This window comes from Macrobrachium nipponense, chromosome 4 (assembly GCF_015104395.2).
Source record: "Macrobrachium nipponense isolate FS-2020 chromosome 4, ASM1510439v2, whole genome shotgun sequence".
In the NCBI taxonomy this organism is placed as follows: Eukaryota; Metazoa; Arthropoda; class Malacostraca; order Decapoda; family Palaemonidae; genus Macrobrachium; species Macrobrachium nipponense.
This window is the reverse complement of record NC_061100.1, coordinates 51303844-51321804: the sequence shown is the minus strand read 5'-3', so window position 1 is coordinate 51321804 and position 17961 is coordinate 51303844. Positions and strand designations below refer to the sequence as shown.

At 40.3% G+C, this 17961-nt stretch overlaps 1 protein-coding gene across 5 annotated transcripts in view; it reads right to left on the bottom strand.

Annotated features, from left to right (window-relative positions):
- Positions 1–17961, bottom strand: part of LOC135210925 (protogenin B-like) — a 677376-nt gene that overhangs the window by 395742 nt on the left and 263673 nt on the right. For 4 of the 5 annotated variants that reach the window (XM_064243892.1, XM_064243894.1, XM_064243893.1 and 1 more), the window contains one exon: positions 10220–10273. The exons of the other annotated variant lie outside the window; for it this stretch is intronic. In XM_064243892.1, coding sequence (XP_064099962.1) covers positions 10220–10273 — 54 coding nt within the window. The remainder of the gene's footprint in view (positions 1–10219; positions 10274–17961) is intronic. 5 annotated transcript variants of the gene reach the window in all.

Below are 17961 nucleotides of genomic sequence, written 5' to 3'. Positions count from 1 at the left end.
CTTCAGACTTTGGCCGTTACCACATTTTCACTTCCCTTCAAAAATACAATGAAAAGACAACTCATGAGCAAAATTTATAGAAAAAGGGAATACAATGCAAATTGAAACTATAGCACTTGTAAATTACTAATTAATAAAATCAATACCCTTTCAATATTAATGGAAAATAAGTCATTTTCAAGTATATATATGAAAGCCCATACTACTAATGTTTCATTTGTCAAAAAGTAAAGCGACCTACAATGAAACTTCGGCTACGCATTACCCTCACTTACAATGAACTTTCAAACATCGGCAAACAAAACCCTGTTTGGGGGAAAAACAGAATTTCACAACTATAAACTGAATCTCCTTCTCAAGATCCTGTCACCTGATGTGCAAATAAATAAAAGCCGAAATGAAAATGACAGTCACTTGAATAAAGCTTCAAATTCTATATATGAGGAACGGGAGTCAGGCGTTTTTGTAACACCGATTTTCGGTTGACACTCAGTACAATCACTGACCTGTGATCTTTAAAAGCTTTGCAGAGCACAATTCTTCATCATTTCACTTATATCAGATGGATCGAGATGGAAAGTGACACATTTCCAGTGGAGTTGCTGGGGCTACGACCTTCACATCAGCCCTATATATCCCTTGTTATGACAAGAAGGAGCTCCCCGTAGGTGGGTAGCGCAGTCAGTGCACCTCCTCTGCAGCGTGCCTTCGGCCCCTAGCGTCAACCCCTTTTGTTCCTTTTACTGTACCTTCTTTCATATTCTCTTTCTCCCATCTTACTCTCCACCATCTTCTTATAACTGAGTCATAGTGAAACTGCTTTGGGGTTTTCCTCCTGTTGCACATTTCAAAGTCCAAGCTTTTACTGTCAACTTCCGTTTCAGCGCTGAATGACCTCGTAGGTCCCAGTGCTTGGCCTTTGGCCTAAATTCTATATTCAATTCAATTCCATGACAATAAGTAGTGCGTTGCGTGCTAGGACTTGAGCGCTGGCAGCACCAGCACTCCATCCTGTTTTATATTTCAGCATATACCATAGATTTATAAACTGAACTGCTTTTCTATTTGTACTTCTTGTAACTTTCAACTTGAAATTACACATTAACGAGTAAAAGTTTTCTTCTCCATTCTAACTTTCCATTTCGAAGGTATGTAAGACAACAATGGGCGTTCCTTTCAGTCGTCGTGTAATCAAACTGAGGTGTGAACAGATCATTTGATTTCTTTCCCCTTCATTTGCATAACCCCTCTCTATTATGAACTACATATGACGAAAACGTTAACAATCCCAAAATCGAGATGATGATTATGACCGACTTATAACATTATAACAATAACAATACTGGGACTCTAGAACCTCCTCGCTTAGCAAGCGAGGGGCAGTCGAATCCCCGGCGAGGACGGGGCAACCTCCGAGAAAACCCACTGTGGCTCTGTTGACATGAGCAGGACCCTCTCAAGACTCCGTGGGTCCTGACAGGAGTAGTCAACAGAGAGAGGGAGGGGTGCGGGATACGCAAACTCATCCCAATACACTGGCCGAGAACTAGAGGATCATTGTCTTCTAAAGCAACCGCCTCTATGGGAGAACAGTGTATGATGAAATGAAAAATGTATCAAACGTTATCATTCTTTTTTATGCCGACTGCAGCCTCTTCACGCGCTTTGGAGGACAGTGTGTGCACTGGGAAGTTTCGACGGGATTAGGCCCTTTACAAGTGCGCCCAATAACGGGTAGTCTTCGTTAAAAGGTCCCTGTGTATTTATGCGTCCAAGTCTGGAGTAATCTTCTGAATACCTACGCGGGTCTTTTGTGCACACAGGTTCTCTGTGCAGTGTACACAACAACGTTATGTTGGGGATATGAGAGTGCATGACCATCGAGAGATCCTCAATACATTTGCCTTGTTGATTTATGGGGGTTCTGGATAGATTAGGATCCTACAGATGAAACCCAAGGGCCTCCGCACACAGGTTGGAAACTCGTCCATAAACGAAGCCTTACAATCTCTGCAACCGGTCTTGAGAGTCTGGTGTGATCGGCAACAAGTCACAATGAGTGACACGGTAAACAGTTTAATCGGTGCAAGCATACTTTGGAAGTCTTGCCTTGTCGCACAGGGTTCATGGGTTCCTGTGTACAGCGAAGACACAGCCTACAGCTGAAAAGGTTTCAAACAGTGATGTTCTAACGTACAGCAAGAGGTCTTTGTCACGTGTATCAAAATAATAAACTTACAATCCTACTTCGATCATGATCGTTTTTCATTCCATAAATTGTCAACAAAACACTAAAGGGACACACGTCTTCTTGCTTCCATAGATGACAGCAAAGCCGGAAGCTTTGAAGCAGGCGCGCTTTCGCATAGAGAGAGAGAGAGAGAGAGAGAGAGAGAGAGAGAGAGAGAGAGAGAGAGAGAGAGAGAGAGAGACTAACTAAACTAAAACGAACCGTGCCAGGCGGCCGTAAATGAGGCCACGTACGAAATGTGGCTTGTTCTCACGGTAGCTTCCTTCTTCACCTGTTGGACTGCCTGGCTTTACTGAGGAGAATAAAACAGCGGTTACCTACCAACAACATTTGGCCTGAGGAAACTGACGCTTCTGCAATTCTATCAGTCTAAGAGAAAGATAGAAAATTCCTATCAAGAAGAGGAAATGATTTTATTTGAAATTTCCCCATAAGAAAAGAAAACACACTTTTTCTTTTCTTGGCTATTATTCACGTAGCGGTAGACCAGATAATAGAATATAGGTACCGAAAGAAAACTTGAAAGACAGGTAAAGCCAATCTTCTGATTTGATTTATATATGTTTTTGGCATTATGCCAAGCCCTGGGGCACCTAAGGGCATTCAGCGCTGAAACGGAAATTGGTAGTAAAAGGTTTGAAAGGTATTACAGGAGGAAAACCTCAAAGCAGTTGCACTATGAAAAAATTGTTAGGAGAGGGTGGGAAGTAAGATGGAAGAAAGAGAATATGAACAGAGGTACAGTAAAAGGAATGAAAGTAGTTGCAGATAAGGGCTGAAGGGACGCTGCAAAGAACCTTAAGTCATGCCTACATTGCACCGAATGAGGTTCACTGACGGCACAACCCCTTTAAGGGGAAGCCAATCATCTGAAACAATGACTTGCCAAAAATCAAACTCAATATGCAAAACTCAATGGAATATCATTCTTTAAATGGTCAGTACGCAAACCGTTGAGAACCCTATTTGAAGCGAGGTCACGTTTGAAGGCCGACACAATGCTAGTTAGTTAGTTATTTTTATTGACAAGATATACAAAATATAAGTACAAACTTGTCCCCAAAAAGATACAATACAAAAAAAATACAGAGTAGATAGCTATCTCTTCTTTTTTCTGTAAGTACAAGGCCCATAATGACAAAAAAAATACAAACATCAAGTACACATTACATCAGCACATAATATATACACGAAAAAGTAAAGAAAAAAACATATCCACCTATAAACCTTGGCTTATTATTGTTAAGTCTCAAACATAACGCTTGCAAAAAAGAGAAAAAAAAACCTACCTGAGAAAAAAAACATAAAACAGAAGACAAAGACGCATATTATTTATTACTAAGAAGAACTTCATAAACGTATGCACACAAATCAGTAATATAATTACTTTCATTTAATAAAGTATTCAAAGACTCGTAACTAAAGTTTGGATATTTATGTCTACACGGCATTGACAGAGGACAATTGATGAGAGCGTGTGACTCGTCCTGAATAGAGCTATTATCACAGGCACACACCCTTAACTCTGGAGGAGTTCGGCTCCACCTACCCGTTTCTATGGGACATTAACCGTAAGCGACTGAAAGCTACGCGAATGTAATCAGCGACATATAATTTATCGGTATATAATCTATGAACTTCCATGTTGGGATTCAGTTTGCTTCTGTAAGTAACATATTTAGTTGCTGAAGTTGGTCTATTTCTAATTGATGATACGATGTCGTCTAGTGGGTCAATTTGGTCATTAAAGGTTAGGGAATTTTGAATAAATCTGTACCCAGGGGGATCTGCATCCCTACACATTCCATATACAATATGAAAAGGCTCATCCATATCAGGGTCAGACAACTTTGACATAAGAAAACGTTTCCGTTTTTTGGCCACAATGAATTTCGCTGGGGGTATCCCAGACTCAACCAAACACAAATCTGTACAGGTATTTACCCTCACATCTAGCAAACTTTTGAAGAAACGAAATGATTGACATAAGATCAGTTCACTAGACCCGGTGTGAACTCAGAATAAAAATCCCACTTCAAAACCACATATTGAGAAAAACTCACGTGACATGTAAGTCATTTCACCTTCGCGAGGATCTGCTAAAACCTAACCGATATCATTATATTTGACATTAATCAGTCAACAAGGACAGTCTTACTCCTTGCTATTGACTCCATCTTTCGTGTCTGCAGAGGGAGTAACGAAGGAAACCACGCAGACTAGAGAGTGATTTAACGGAAAATCTGCGAATGGATTTCTCTCTGACATTTCTGCAACAACAAGAGCAAGAGGGCAATCGAAGGTCCTCTAAATCCTGAGTCTGGTTAAACTGTTCCCGTCATTACTACCATCTAAACATGAATAAATAATGGAAAACAGGACTTGGCAATTAAAACTTCACCTATGGTACTTAGCATCATATAGTGAGGCCATAACACACGACATTGTTTAAAAAAAATTAACCAGTAAGTAGCAATGGTTATCATATTTCAATCCTTTCCCACACCGAAAGCAGAGGAACATGGAGCCATGTCTGGAAAGTCTACGAGGACACCTACTACAACACCAGCAGAAACTTGAGTACGCAATCCGTATGAAGACGAGTCCCGCTGGCAGGAGCCCAGCGAAAACCCTTTGAAGAGGGTGAAACTTTTAGCGCTAAGAAGTGCAGTAGAACCCCGAAGGGAGGGACATTGCTATAGGAGGTTAGCCATTGTTTGGTGAGAGATGGCTCAGATGGCAATACACTAAATCAGCATTGGTATTCATTCCATATAGAGGTTGGATGTTGCAATGACACTGCGGCATTATATTCTTACTAGTTGTGTTTTTTGTAATAATAATAATAATAATAATATAATAATAATAATAATAATAATATAATAATAATAATAATAATATCCTCTATTTCAACTTCAAAATTTAAGTACTACTAATTGGAACACGTTCTCTTCAATCTTCTACTCACTGAAGGCAGCCATACCTTTTAAAGTGCAAAGGCCAATATTCTTACTTAAATTTTAAAAAATGGGGACATTAATATGTCACGGAGATTATAAGATATGTGAATTAACATTATGATCACCATGATTACAAATGTAACTTTAGATTACATTTAAAATGTCGGTCTAATCTTACAACTGGGTATCGATCGCGCGATTAATACTTACATGACCAAATTCAAGAAGGAAATCTTTAAAAAAGAATATATTCATCCACCCACTTTGTGAGAAAAAAAAAAAGAGAAAAATTTTACATACGTTACGGAATGAAATAAATGTAATTCATACTCCAGTAAAGAGATGAGGAACATCGTATTTCGCAAACCATTACCGTAAAGTTGTACATAATATTCAAGAAGTCAAGAGATATACACACACGTAAGTACAAAGAGAGAATAAATAAGGTCATAGCTCTCTGAGGCAGGGGAAGGGGAGGGGTGGAGGAAGGGAATGGGAAGGGGGGGAAGCGGTCTTGATGATCTCGTACGCCTGGCAGCAAAGTTTACACCAGGGTAAGGCCGTAACCTGGCGTAAACTTCGTCCCATGGGGGTTGGCAATGGCCAAGAAAGCTATTGAAAAAATGCCAGTTATTATTCGTGCACAGCCCCTTCGTATTAAAAAACGGAAGTTGCCTAGTTCACACTCAGCCTGCCCATATAAGAAAGGATCATCCAAATATACTAACAGGAGGCTTAAATCATTCATTCTCAAACCCTTCTGCCATTACACTGCAGGTCGGCGAGGGAGAGGGCGGGAGGGGGAGGTTTGAGTCACTAACTTGTTTACCACCGCTCGCGATACGCGCGCGCGCGCGTGTTTGTGTGTGTGTGTGTGTGTGTGTGTATGTATGATGACCTCGCCTTTCATAGATTTTTATTTTGTGTATTCAGATGTATTGTCAGGCACTGAAGGACGAACGAGGCATGGCTCAAGAACCCAGTCAAGCCAACGGGAGTTGAAACAGAAGCGGCCAAATAAATCATTCATCGTACGTCAGGCCGGGGGAAGCTGGATGAGAGCGCGCGCTAGGAAAGGTTGGATGCTTAGCATACCTATCTGCTGTTTTTGCCCCCGCTCTTCACTGCCCAGTGCCCCAACCCATTTCATGCTAGAAGTTCTACTACTCCGCCTCATCATCCAAACCTCGTTCTCCTCCTCCTCCTCCCCCTCCTCTTCTTCTTCTTCTTGTTCCTCTTTTTCTTCTTCTATCACCAATCCTTCCCCTCAGAAATACTTCGCCTGCATATGCCTAAGGTTTCAATACTCTCCCGCTGATAACGCCGCTTTACATTTAGTCCGATATGACCTTACACAACCCCTGGTTAGGCATGAGTACGGTGCCAAGATCCTGACGAACGTTATCATGAAGGCGAGTTATTCTCAACATCCTGAATAATGGCCACATGACCCCTGATGCTCACTGAATGGTGTGCAGCAGTTTGCAAAGTAAGTTTATTCGATCGCATGACATGTAAATAAATAAATAAATAAATAAATAAATAAATAAATAAATAAATATATATATATATATATATGTGTGTGTGTGTGTGTGTGTGGAATGCCATAAATTCTTTATTTCGCATTTGATTCAGTCGTAACATCCCGTCTTAAAAAAATGTCTATATTTCACCGACACCTACTTCTCCGAGAAGAATGAAAGATGGGCGGGTATACAGTTGTTTTCCTATTCTAAAAGTTAATTCATGTAAGGCAAAATAGCTTCCGTACAACAACAGCTGCCATAATAATAATAATTATAATAATAATAATAATAATAATAATAATAATAATGATTATTATTATTATTATTATTATATTTCCCTAAACACTTAAACACGGACTTTTTCAGTTACAACGCATCTGACCAGAAGTATTCTTGTTCTAAGCCCACATATTTTCTCCCCTCTGTCTGTCTGTCTGTCTGTCTGTCTGTCTGTCTGTCTGTCTGTCTGTCTGTCTGTCTGTCTGTCTGTCTGTCTGTCTGTCTGTCTGTCTGTCTCCTGGTCACTTTTTGGATACGTTTGTCACCAAGAAACCTAGGAAGCAAGTGCAAGAATATCAAGAAATTCGGCCCGTCCGTTACAGGATTCGAATCGGCATCCGGATTATCAGAACGAGATCACGTTACCGGCCGTAGATAGATCGGTAACGTGAACTCTGATACTCTAGGTGCGGGTTCTAACCCTACTACGAACGTCATGATTTCTTCATATTCTTCCATTTGGATATGAGGCTTTGTAGAGACAAGTGTATCCAGAGAGTGTGAAGAATTCAAGAAGATAAGCGGGAACCGTGTTTACTACAATGATACATAAATACATACATACATATACACACACATACACAAACACACACACACGCACACAAGGGGATCAGGAGAATGCGCTATCCACGGGGAACTTCGTTACTCAACTCATCCAGATGCATTTTCTAGTCTGGATATAACTACAATCAAACACTTAGGAGTAATATTGCTTAGTCTGGATATAACTACAATCAAACACTTCGGAGTAATATTGCTAAAAGTTAAACTCACAGATGTAGGAAGAGGCCAGAGCAAACTGACCATGTTCTGTTCATATTTAAAGCAAATCTCAATCCCTTATTTACATCCAACGTTGCACAGAAATGGCCCCAGATGCAGTCAGGGGATCTATGTGGGATGTACTACAAAATGTTGCAAGTAAGAATAAATGCTTATAGAAGAGTCATCTACAGAACATAGTCCTGAGCATTCTAACACGAGATCAAACAAAAATATTTAAAACTTTAAGAATTATATATTCTTCAATAACAGGGCAGGACAAGTACAGACAGAAGATGGCCGTTCTATTTTGGAATCCCCGATTATTCAAATTAACAGAATCGCCCTTAAACTTCCAAACATCTTCCACACTATTGTTTACTGCCTGATGGTCTTGTTCAGCTCTTTCTTCTCATGAAGTTTACTTACTTTCCAATCTGCAACACTTGCTTCCAAGCGTTTGTTTTAAGGTCCCCTTTTGGGTAGATTGTCCCCAAGCCAGCCTCCCACGATTGCCCTGAAATTTACAATGTTGGTGACCGGGGGACCTCTTTGGAACGGAGATTATACTGATTTTAGGATGCAACACTGCTTCCTCGGGTCACAACTTGCATTGCATTTACGATGAAGAGGTCATATACTATACTGCTTTTCTGGACAACGAGTACATGAAGTATCAGAAGGTCACATATTTGCTGGAGTGAGTACATATTGATTTTCAAGAATGGCTCCATTTTTTTTTTTTTTTTTTTTTTTTGCATAAAGGAATATGCTATTGAAATAAATCGGTCTAATTTCTTCTTAGGCTTAACTTGTTTCAGATCAGATGCCATTTTACTTCTTGGGACAGAAATTCCACTGCTCTTCAAGACAGAACTGGCATCACAGCTCCTTTTAGGCTCACCGCACTAGTTCCTACACATGCTGTTTATACTGTGCCTAGACAGCTTGGATCATTTCGTTTTTCAGTACATTCACAACAACTGATGCGAAATATATCAAGCTGACGACAGAAAACCTGTAACATCGCAGTGCAGAAGTTATACTTTTCCAGTCAATAGTTTTATGGCTTCTTGCAACAAGCGGGCCGGCTTCTTTGGATTGGCAAAACAGATCCACCTCATAAAATAAACGAAAATTGAACCTGCTTTTGAGCAAGATATGCTGCAAGAAAATTTGACAGAAGTATGATGATTTCTGAAAACGATACGAAAGACTTTCAATTCATGCGTCTCTTTCTGGCTTCGGACCTTTTCCCATCATGAATGAGATTCTTGTGGACTCAACGACCCGATTGTTTAGTGTGTAAAATTACCACCAATAATCTGGTGCCAATAAGGTAAACTCACCTTCAGCACGACAGTGTTTCTCAATTTCATGAGTTAAATTTGTTTACTACTGAGAGAGAGAAGAGAGAGAGAGAGAGAGAGAGAGAGAGAGAGAGAGAGAGAGAGAGAGAGAGGGTCTTATGCTTAAAACATCAGTAACCCTCTTTGGAAGGCCTTATTCCGGCGTCACCACCCCGCCCCCTTCCTCGCAGTCCTTCGAAGACTGACAGCCTCGGAGCTCCGTTTGTTTATACAAGAGCAACCTAAGAGGGCCCCACACCCGAAAATGGTGGTCGTATTTTCTCACCCGATGCCTCCCTCTCCTTCTTCCGGGATTCGCTTATATATATATATATATATATATATATATATATATATATATATATATATATATATATATATATATTATTTTTTTTATTTTTAACGTTCCGCACAATGACACTGAAGCCTAATACCGACTTTCATTTAATTAAGAGGAATCGCTGACCCTGGATGTTGCAACGCCTCTTAAAACACGTCGGCTTTTGAATGTTCTTTGATGAAATTTCCACCCGTTGAAACAAGAATACGCATTGCCGGCGCCGCTTACACCTGTCGTCGCAGAGAGAAGAGAGAGAGAGAGAGAGAGAGAGAGAGAGAGAGAGAGAGAGAGAGAGATTATTATAAACTGGTTTAACGAGACCAGTGTCATATTTTCATTGGGTTCGTTCTTAATGAAAAGGACACACTGTAGCAAGGTGATGTTACGCAAGTTGGATATACACCTTAGTAGAAAGAGATCATTGTGAACGGAAAAAAGTACAAAGAAGAAAGCAAAGCAGAGAGAGAGAGAGAGAGAGAGAGAGAGAGAGAGAGAGAGAGAGAGAGAGAGAGAGGGTGTCAAGTTTATTTCGTGTGGAGAAGCAACGTTTCCCTATTACTTTTGATCAGCGAACTGCAATCCATAAGATGAGCGCAAGTCACAGCCTTATTCGAATCAAAGCGCCCTTTTCATTGCGAAAACGAGGGAAGGGTGATCAGAGTCCCTCTACCAAAGAAAATGAACAACAAAAGAAAAAGGAACTATTTTTCCACGGAAGACAAGGCAGCATCAGGGATGTTACAGATCCTTACCTGACGAAAGCTCAGACTCCGCTGCCGCTGTCTGGCCCCCGCTGCCGTCTGTGCCTGCAAAGAAAACAACAACAAATCTTTAAAATACATGAGCTGAAGGCACACGATCGAGCAGTGCAATCACTAAGTCAATTATTTCAGATACTGGCGAATGCAACACCCTAAATACAAAACTGTTAGAAAAGCCTTTGTTCTTACATTTAATGATACATAGTCAGTTGAAACCACTTCGTTTCAGTCTCACCAGGTCACATTATCACGAGAGAGAGAGAGAGAGAGAGAGAGAGAGAGAGAGAGAAGAGAGAGAGAGAGAGAGAGAATCATCTACGGGGGGATTTACAAAGGGCGAGACCGTCGCACATTAAGCTTGACAATTCATTGGACCTTTTAATTCTTTAGTGAATACTTCTATTATATTTACATTTTTGTGAAGTCACTCCCTTAAAGCAATTCATACTGCTAAAACAAACTAAGTGTAGGAACAAGAACCAATAAATGAAAGTCTTAGTGTTTCACGATACTGGTGTAAAGAAGGGTTTATACATTCAACCACTATTAGCTATATCCAGAAAAAACTTTAATTATCATTATTATTATTGCTAGTAGTACAACTAGTGTGTTACAAGCCATATAAAACAGAATATGACAAATATCCAATCTCCTTCAGACCTGGGTTCTTCAGGGTAAACCACTTCGCTGACAGACAATACAGGATACCTGACCCTAACCCCTACAGCTATGAGACCAGCAAAATACTGCGAAAAGCTCCGGCCAAACTGCTTTCTAAGAAATATTGACAAAAAGAAATCCTAGTAACGACAATAATACGTCATTCCGCTACCAACTCATCAAGAGGTTTTCTCGTGTGTCAGCCACTGTACAATTTATGAAAAATAGAAGTCATATCTCAGCCATTAACAGAGGGAGTGTGTACACACACACACACACACACACACAAATATATATATATATATATATATATATATATATATATATATATATATATATATATATATATTTATATACACACAACACACACACATATGCATATCTTTCTTCTCTTTGAGGGTGTGGCACCTGTTCTTAGCATGTCTGTAAAAAATGAGTTTCCTCCTGGTTCCATGCTTTTCTCTTGACCCCACCCGGGAAATTATATATATATATATATATATATCATTATATATATATATATATATATATATATATATATATATATATATAGTATATATTTGATATTTATATATATATATATATATATATATATATATATATACACACACAAGTAAAAACGTCATATCAGAGGATCTATGAGTTCCTTTGCAGTAGAATGGATTTCGAAAAAAAAAGACGAATCTAATGGCCAGTGAACAAGGGAACAAGAACAGTAACAATAACGATGTTGGAGGGATGAAAACATGTGTTTAACCTAGAATTATAATTATCACATGAGATTTGCAATATTTAACGCCTCCTGAAAACCGTAAAAATCTTAAACACAATAAAAGTTGGAGATATTTTATGTCCAGCTTTCTATAAACTGGCAGGTTTGCTGCTGATCGAATTCCAAACAATACAAACTGCCGTCAGAACAGCAATAAAATCTACATTGAATAAATTTATGTGGTAATGTAAATGATAATATATTGATCGCATTCTCAATCTTGCAAACTAGCATGAGAGCATCTTCAGCCAAAAATATAGTGTACGAATTCAAGAGGCAGTGACACCACTCCACTGTTGCGAATGAGGAAAAGGCGAGGCTTACGCAGTGCCGCTCTTGCCGTGGGTCCACAGTTCGTAAAACCCATGAGGCTATGAGGCTATGAGGCTATGAGGCTGGTTCCAAGGGTTCTCGGAAGGCTGTGCTGTGTGTGTGATCTCTTCCCAGGAATTTCATCATCCAACAATTTCGGAGAAACATCCTGATAGATACAAAGCATTAACTGTATAGGTTAGGTACAGATATGCAAACTGAAATCTTTTTAGTTTTCTGTCAAAGAAAAAGAAAACGACTGAATGACCATTAGTCCGTCCGACTGCTCCTTTCCTGCCTCCCCCCCCCCCCCCCGATCTTAAAACTACTGAGGCTAGAGGGCTGCAATTGGTACGTTGGTCATCGACCCTTCTATCATCAAACATAGCCAATTGCAGCTCTCTAACCTCAGTAGTTTTTATTTTATTTAACGTTAAAGTTAGCCATGATCGCGTTTCTGGCACCACTATAGTTGCATATAACACAGGCCACCAATAGGGTGTGGGTGATATATTCATGGGTCACGGCTGAGTCTCATGGGCCGTGGCTGAGAGTTTCACACAGCATTATAAGCTGTACATACAACTCGATTGCGCCGGAGACATTTCGGCGCATTTTTTCGTGTTTTATCTTGACAACGACTGTGACATGCTGTATTTTGACGGTGTGTTTCCCTTCTAGGGGTCCAACTAGAAAGCCCAAAATAAATACTGTCATTGATACTGACTAACAAGAAATCCGAAGGAAGAACCTTCCAAAAATCATGGCCCTTTGACGAGGGGAACAATATAGAACGAACCTCCGTGAATCTTGCGATCATCGCCATTGTATGGAAGTGTGTAGACAGTCATCGCTACAAATGGGCTTCATACCCGATCCGGCGGCAGTCAAGCACCAACATGACAGGGACTGCTGGAGCCACCCCATCTAGTGTGGATTTCATATGAGCGACGCTGGTTTCTAAATGAAATCAAGAGTATCTTGGTAACGGGCCAAGGTCACACAGTCTAGGGGTGAAAACAAAGGTCAGTGGCCCTGACCGTGCGCAAACATGCGAGTCCTACGTTCCTCGATCATCTACTTAACGTGGAATCCAAACCATTTCGCTAGATAACGTACGGAGTGACCAAGGCCAACACAATATGCCCTGGGAGTGACGGAATGTTTGTTTCGCGCAAACTTGGATCTGCTCTGCAGTGGCTGGGAAGAAGTAAGGCGAGGTGCACTTTCTCGGGTGGACAGGGCGGAAACGTGACAGACGGAGAGACGGACGAACGAAGAAGGCAGAAATAAAAACAATACGACTCCCAGGGGAAGCATGATGTCTCCTCGAGGGACATAAAAAGGAGCTCGCGGTACTTTTATGGGGCGGAGGCAAGGAATATAGCCACTCAATCTGATAAAAATGCAAGCAAATTTGAAGGAGGGGCCTGGCCGGGATACGTGATACCACAGCTCTTACGGTCCAGAAACAAGAAGACAACGATTTTATCCACTTTAAAGACGAGAAAGGGAGATTTTTTTTGTGGGGGGGTGGGGGGAAAAGTAACCGCCAGGATTTTTCCGATGCGTAGGAGAGAGAGAGAGAGAGAGAGAGAGAGAAGAGAGAGCGGAGAGAGAGAGATAGAGAGAGAGAGGGAGAGAGAGAGAGAGAGAGAGAGAGAGAGATGCATACTTCTTTCTCATATGATAGGCCGTACTTTTCCATAGTATTATGAAGATATGTTAACTACTATTGTCCTACGCACTCACTGCTTCATTAAATTTCACTCAGAGTATGTAGAGGCGGAATTCTACTCACAGACTCCTTTCTTATTGAGGAAGAGATGCCACTTTGTGTTCGTTGCCCAACATGAAAACTATATGAGAAACCACAACTACCATTTTAACAAACAAAGAAGAGTACAACATATACAATTTATGACATACGCAATAATACATGGCACTGTTGCTGCAACTTGACGCTTCTTTGCCCAGTATATACTGCACGTGTGTCCTTGATATTCTTTTGCATTTTCGGGACCAGGACATCATTCTAAATTATCCTAGTCCTCAGGAATCAACGAGGCATGATCCCAAAAGTGTCTTTGGGGAGCACTTGCAGCACGGCCAGTGAACAAGTTATCCTCAACAATGAAAAACAAGTGTGCGCATTATCAACATTAAATTCTTTTCCCTTCCCAAATTCATTCATCTCTTTTAACCAGCCTCGACACTTCGTTGCGACGTTGGTTTCCGCATGTTGCCTCAATCAATAAACCTTCTCACAAAAATGCCGTCATTTCAAGCAAACGTCGAAAAGCCACGAGGGAGCCATCTGAAATAATTGGTCTTTTTTTCAAGCGTGTTTTCCTCACCTTCAACGACAAAGGCAACTAAGAACAAGGAAAAACCTGGATTAATACAGGTAACCTCAATAGCAGTGGTTAAAAAAAAAAGACCAAGACACTTCTGCAACCGGAGCGTCAACACAAAAATCATCCCGACGAAATTTTCTGCATCTCATTCTCCATCTTCGACTGAGCCACCAACGGGAACAGATTCATTATGGCGCAAAACAAATGCTGTAGAACGAACTGCAGCGAAGGAAATGCATGTGGGAACTTGGCACCTACAAGACTTCTAAAACAAAGTTAGGAGGCTTTAATATTACTTAAAAGAGATGAAATACAACCAAGGAAGATTTTTGTACTATCAAAAAAAAAAAGTTCATACACATGTACATTTCCAACCTCAAAGGGGGGGGGGGGGGGGGGCCCTCCAGATATTACATATGCATTCCAAAAGCTGTAAAACATATAAGGCGACAGACAGACCAATGTAGTTAAGTAAAAGGATCACTAATTCTATACTGAATTGAGACAGAAACACGACAAACAAAGTTCCACACACAAATTTCTGAAAGGGGCACTAGACATACAAAGGGTGACGTATGCTTATGGACATGTATGAGCATCTCTAGAATATATGCTAACGTAAGAAAATCTGGAAATGTACGAATTATTATTCGGAATAAATCATAACTGAGCAAACAGATAGAGACAAACTTCCTCTCACTATTTAGGGCTTTCCTAAGTATTCTTGTTATTGTGATATCATGGAACAGATACTATTTGCCGGAGCATTGATGTCTACCCTTATTTGTTCTGCTACATGTCCGAAATTTATTGGGTCTTCGAGAGAGAGAGAGAGAGAGAGAGAGAGAGAGAGAGAGAGAGAGAGAGAGAGAGAGAGAGAGAGAGAGAGAGAGAGAGATTTTCCAGGTAAACCTCAACCACAATCCAAGGTTTCCCCAAAGCTCTGGGGCTGTGGGAGCTGGGAGAGCATTGACACCTTTCTTCATTTTATAATTATGCAGCTGGATTTATTTCCCACGTGGTTGAGATTTTTAGGTGGCATATTCTTCGAAGGAAATAGCTAAACCACCTGCAAGTCTCTGAAAAGCAATAAACACAGACGAAACATACATGGACTTCGAACTGTCTTGAGGGAAGTCCTCCACAGAGAGAATAAGACTTCAAGTCAGATCACATATAGAAACGACCCCGTAGGGAGGTAGCGCCGGCAGTGCACCTCGTTTGGTGTAATTTAGGCATTGCTTAATGTTCTTTGCAGCGTCCCTTCGGCCCCTATCTGCAACTACTTGCATTCCTTTTACTGTACATACGTTCACATTCTCTTACTTCCATCTTACTGTCCACCTTCTCCTAACACTTGATTCACAGTGCAACTGCGAGGCTTTCCTCCTGTTACACCTTTCAAACCTTTTACTGCCAATTTAAGTTTCAGCACTGAATGGCCTTAGTTGTCCCAGTGTTTGGCAAAATGCCAAAAATCTATAGAAATCAAACCAAATCATATACAAACGAAAATAAACCCGAAGAAATGAATCAGTAAATGAATGTACAGTACACACACCACCAATAGTCACTGTACAAAAACCATTAAGGGAGAACATACAGCAACGTCTAAACAAATATAATCTTTTTACCCAAACTACGTGATAAAACTAATTCAAATCAACTTTTATTTTTCTAATCTTTCCTTGTCCATGCTACTTAAGGTAAATTTTTAAATTTATTTTATGTTCCAGACCTTCTTAAAATAACTACTGATTCTGTTCTACACTAAGGTACTGAACTGATGGAAGTAAATTCTTGAATCTCTTTTACACTTTGGTGTCAATGAAAGCAAACACTGAATTATTTTCCACTTCGGTTTTAATTTAAGCAATTACTTGATTCAAATTTGCACTATGGTGCAAATTACAGTAAATCTCACTAAATTTCTTTCACCATTATCATTCATGACTTTGTATTCCATAATTATGATTATTTTTCTACAAAATAAAATTCGTGCATGAATTGTTTTACCGCAAAGAATTATAATTTTTTGAGTTTATATTGTTTATAGGAATTATTACATTTTCTAAGTTGAAGACAATCCGAAAAATCTAGCACTTCCATTATTCTCCAGGCTAATTGCTTTGCTCACTCCATTCTTCCGGCTTTGAAAGCTAGATGACTGATAATTGCGTTGCATATCTGGAGAAAAAGCTTCTCTCGCCCTTTTGGAAAATTAAAAATGTCACTGATTTGTATGGGCTCTGCAATCACGGCTTATACGCATAATAATAAATAAAATACATAAATAAATAAATAAAACACGAGGTACCTTGCCAACGATCTCACCCGAGAAGCCAAAATCCATTGTTGCTGCTGAACTGTGAATCAAAATGCTACGGCTGTCCGTTTAAAATGAAGCGTCTGCTCACCAAGGGCATTCAACGATGGTTTACGAAAGATTGGTTGGTTATCAACATGGCTGCTCTCTACCGCCGGTGATCCTAAACGACAATTCCAGGTTGTTTTGCGTTAACCCTTAAGGTCAGGTTTCGGCGTCTTTTGGATTTGGTTAAGGAAAGTCATGTGAGGGATTATCTCACTGCCTGGATTTCGCGCCGACTTCGTTTCCTTTGCGCAACCAGAATGCAGCTCTACTTTCCGCTGTCTGGTCTGGATGCACGCGCCTCAGCGTTTTTAAATGAGTTGGTTGTATTATTTTTTTTTTTTTTGTGGTAACCTAACTGTACATACTTAACAATTGTACCCTCTACGTTCTTCCATGCCCCTTTTTTGAGGGGGGGGGGGATGTCCTGTGATTTGCTTGAATGCCTACATTATCAATTCTAAAAAGAATCATCATCATAAGGCAACACAAGTTAGTTTCCCAACACAAAAATATTGAGTTTTGCAAAACACGACTAAAAGTAAGAGACACACATCCTATGTTATAAGGTGTTCATAAAATTGCTGATTTATTTAAGCACATTTTTACAACTTATTGAAACACAGTCAACACACTATTGTGTATATTTACGCATCACCCAAGCTATGCCACGCTGTCTTGGAGTGGGCTTCAATGTGATTGAATAGAAAGGCCGGGCAGAGTCGCAACACAGGGCCCCAAGATCAGACGCCGAGGACGGCCGCGGCACTAAAATCCTCATGCCTGGAACTCGGCGAAGGGAAGGAAGGATAGTACCCTCGGAAGCCACGCCCTGCAAGGCGAGAAGACTTATGCAACTGCACAGTCAACAAAAAGGGGAACAAAACGAACAAAAAACTTCGATAGGAATTAGTACTCTAACTTTGAGACAAGACGATGATAAGCCATAACTTCTATTCTATACGCGAGAGAAATGAACGGGGAAACTTTCCCCTTTCGAGCAGGAGTCGAACCAACACATGGAAGTTCAAGCGTGAGTACAATTCCGTCAGGCTACGGTGACAGGTCTCTCTTGAAGGCTGAATGGTTAAAAAAAAAAAAAAAAAAAAAACCACAGGCTCCAATTCTGACTAGTGAAGACAGACTTCCCATAAACAATTCCCTCTGGTTCAGGTTATTTATTTCCTTGGTAGAGTGAGAGGACGCTTTTAGGCATCCGTTGGACAGACAGCCTACACGTCTGCATCATTCCACCTTTTTC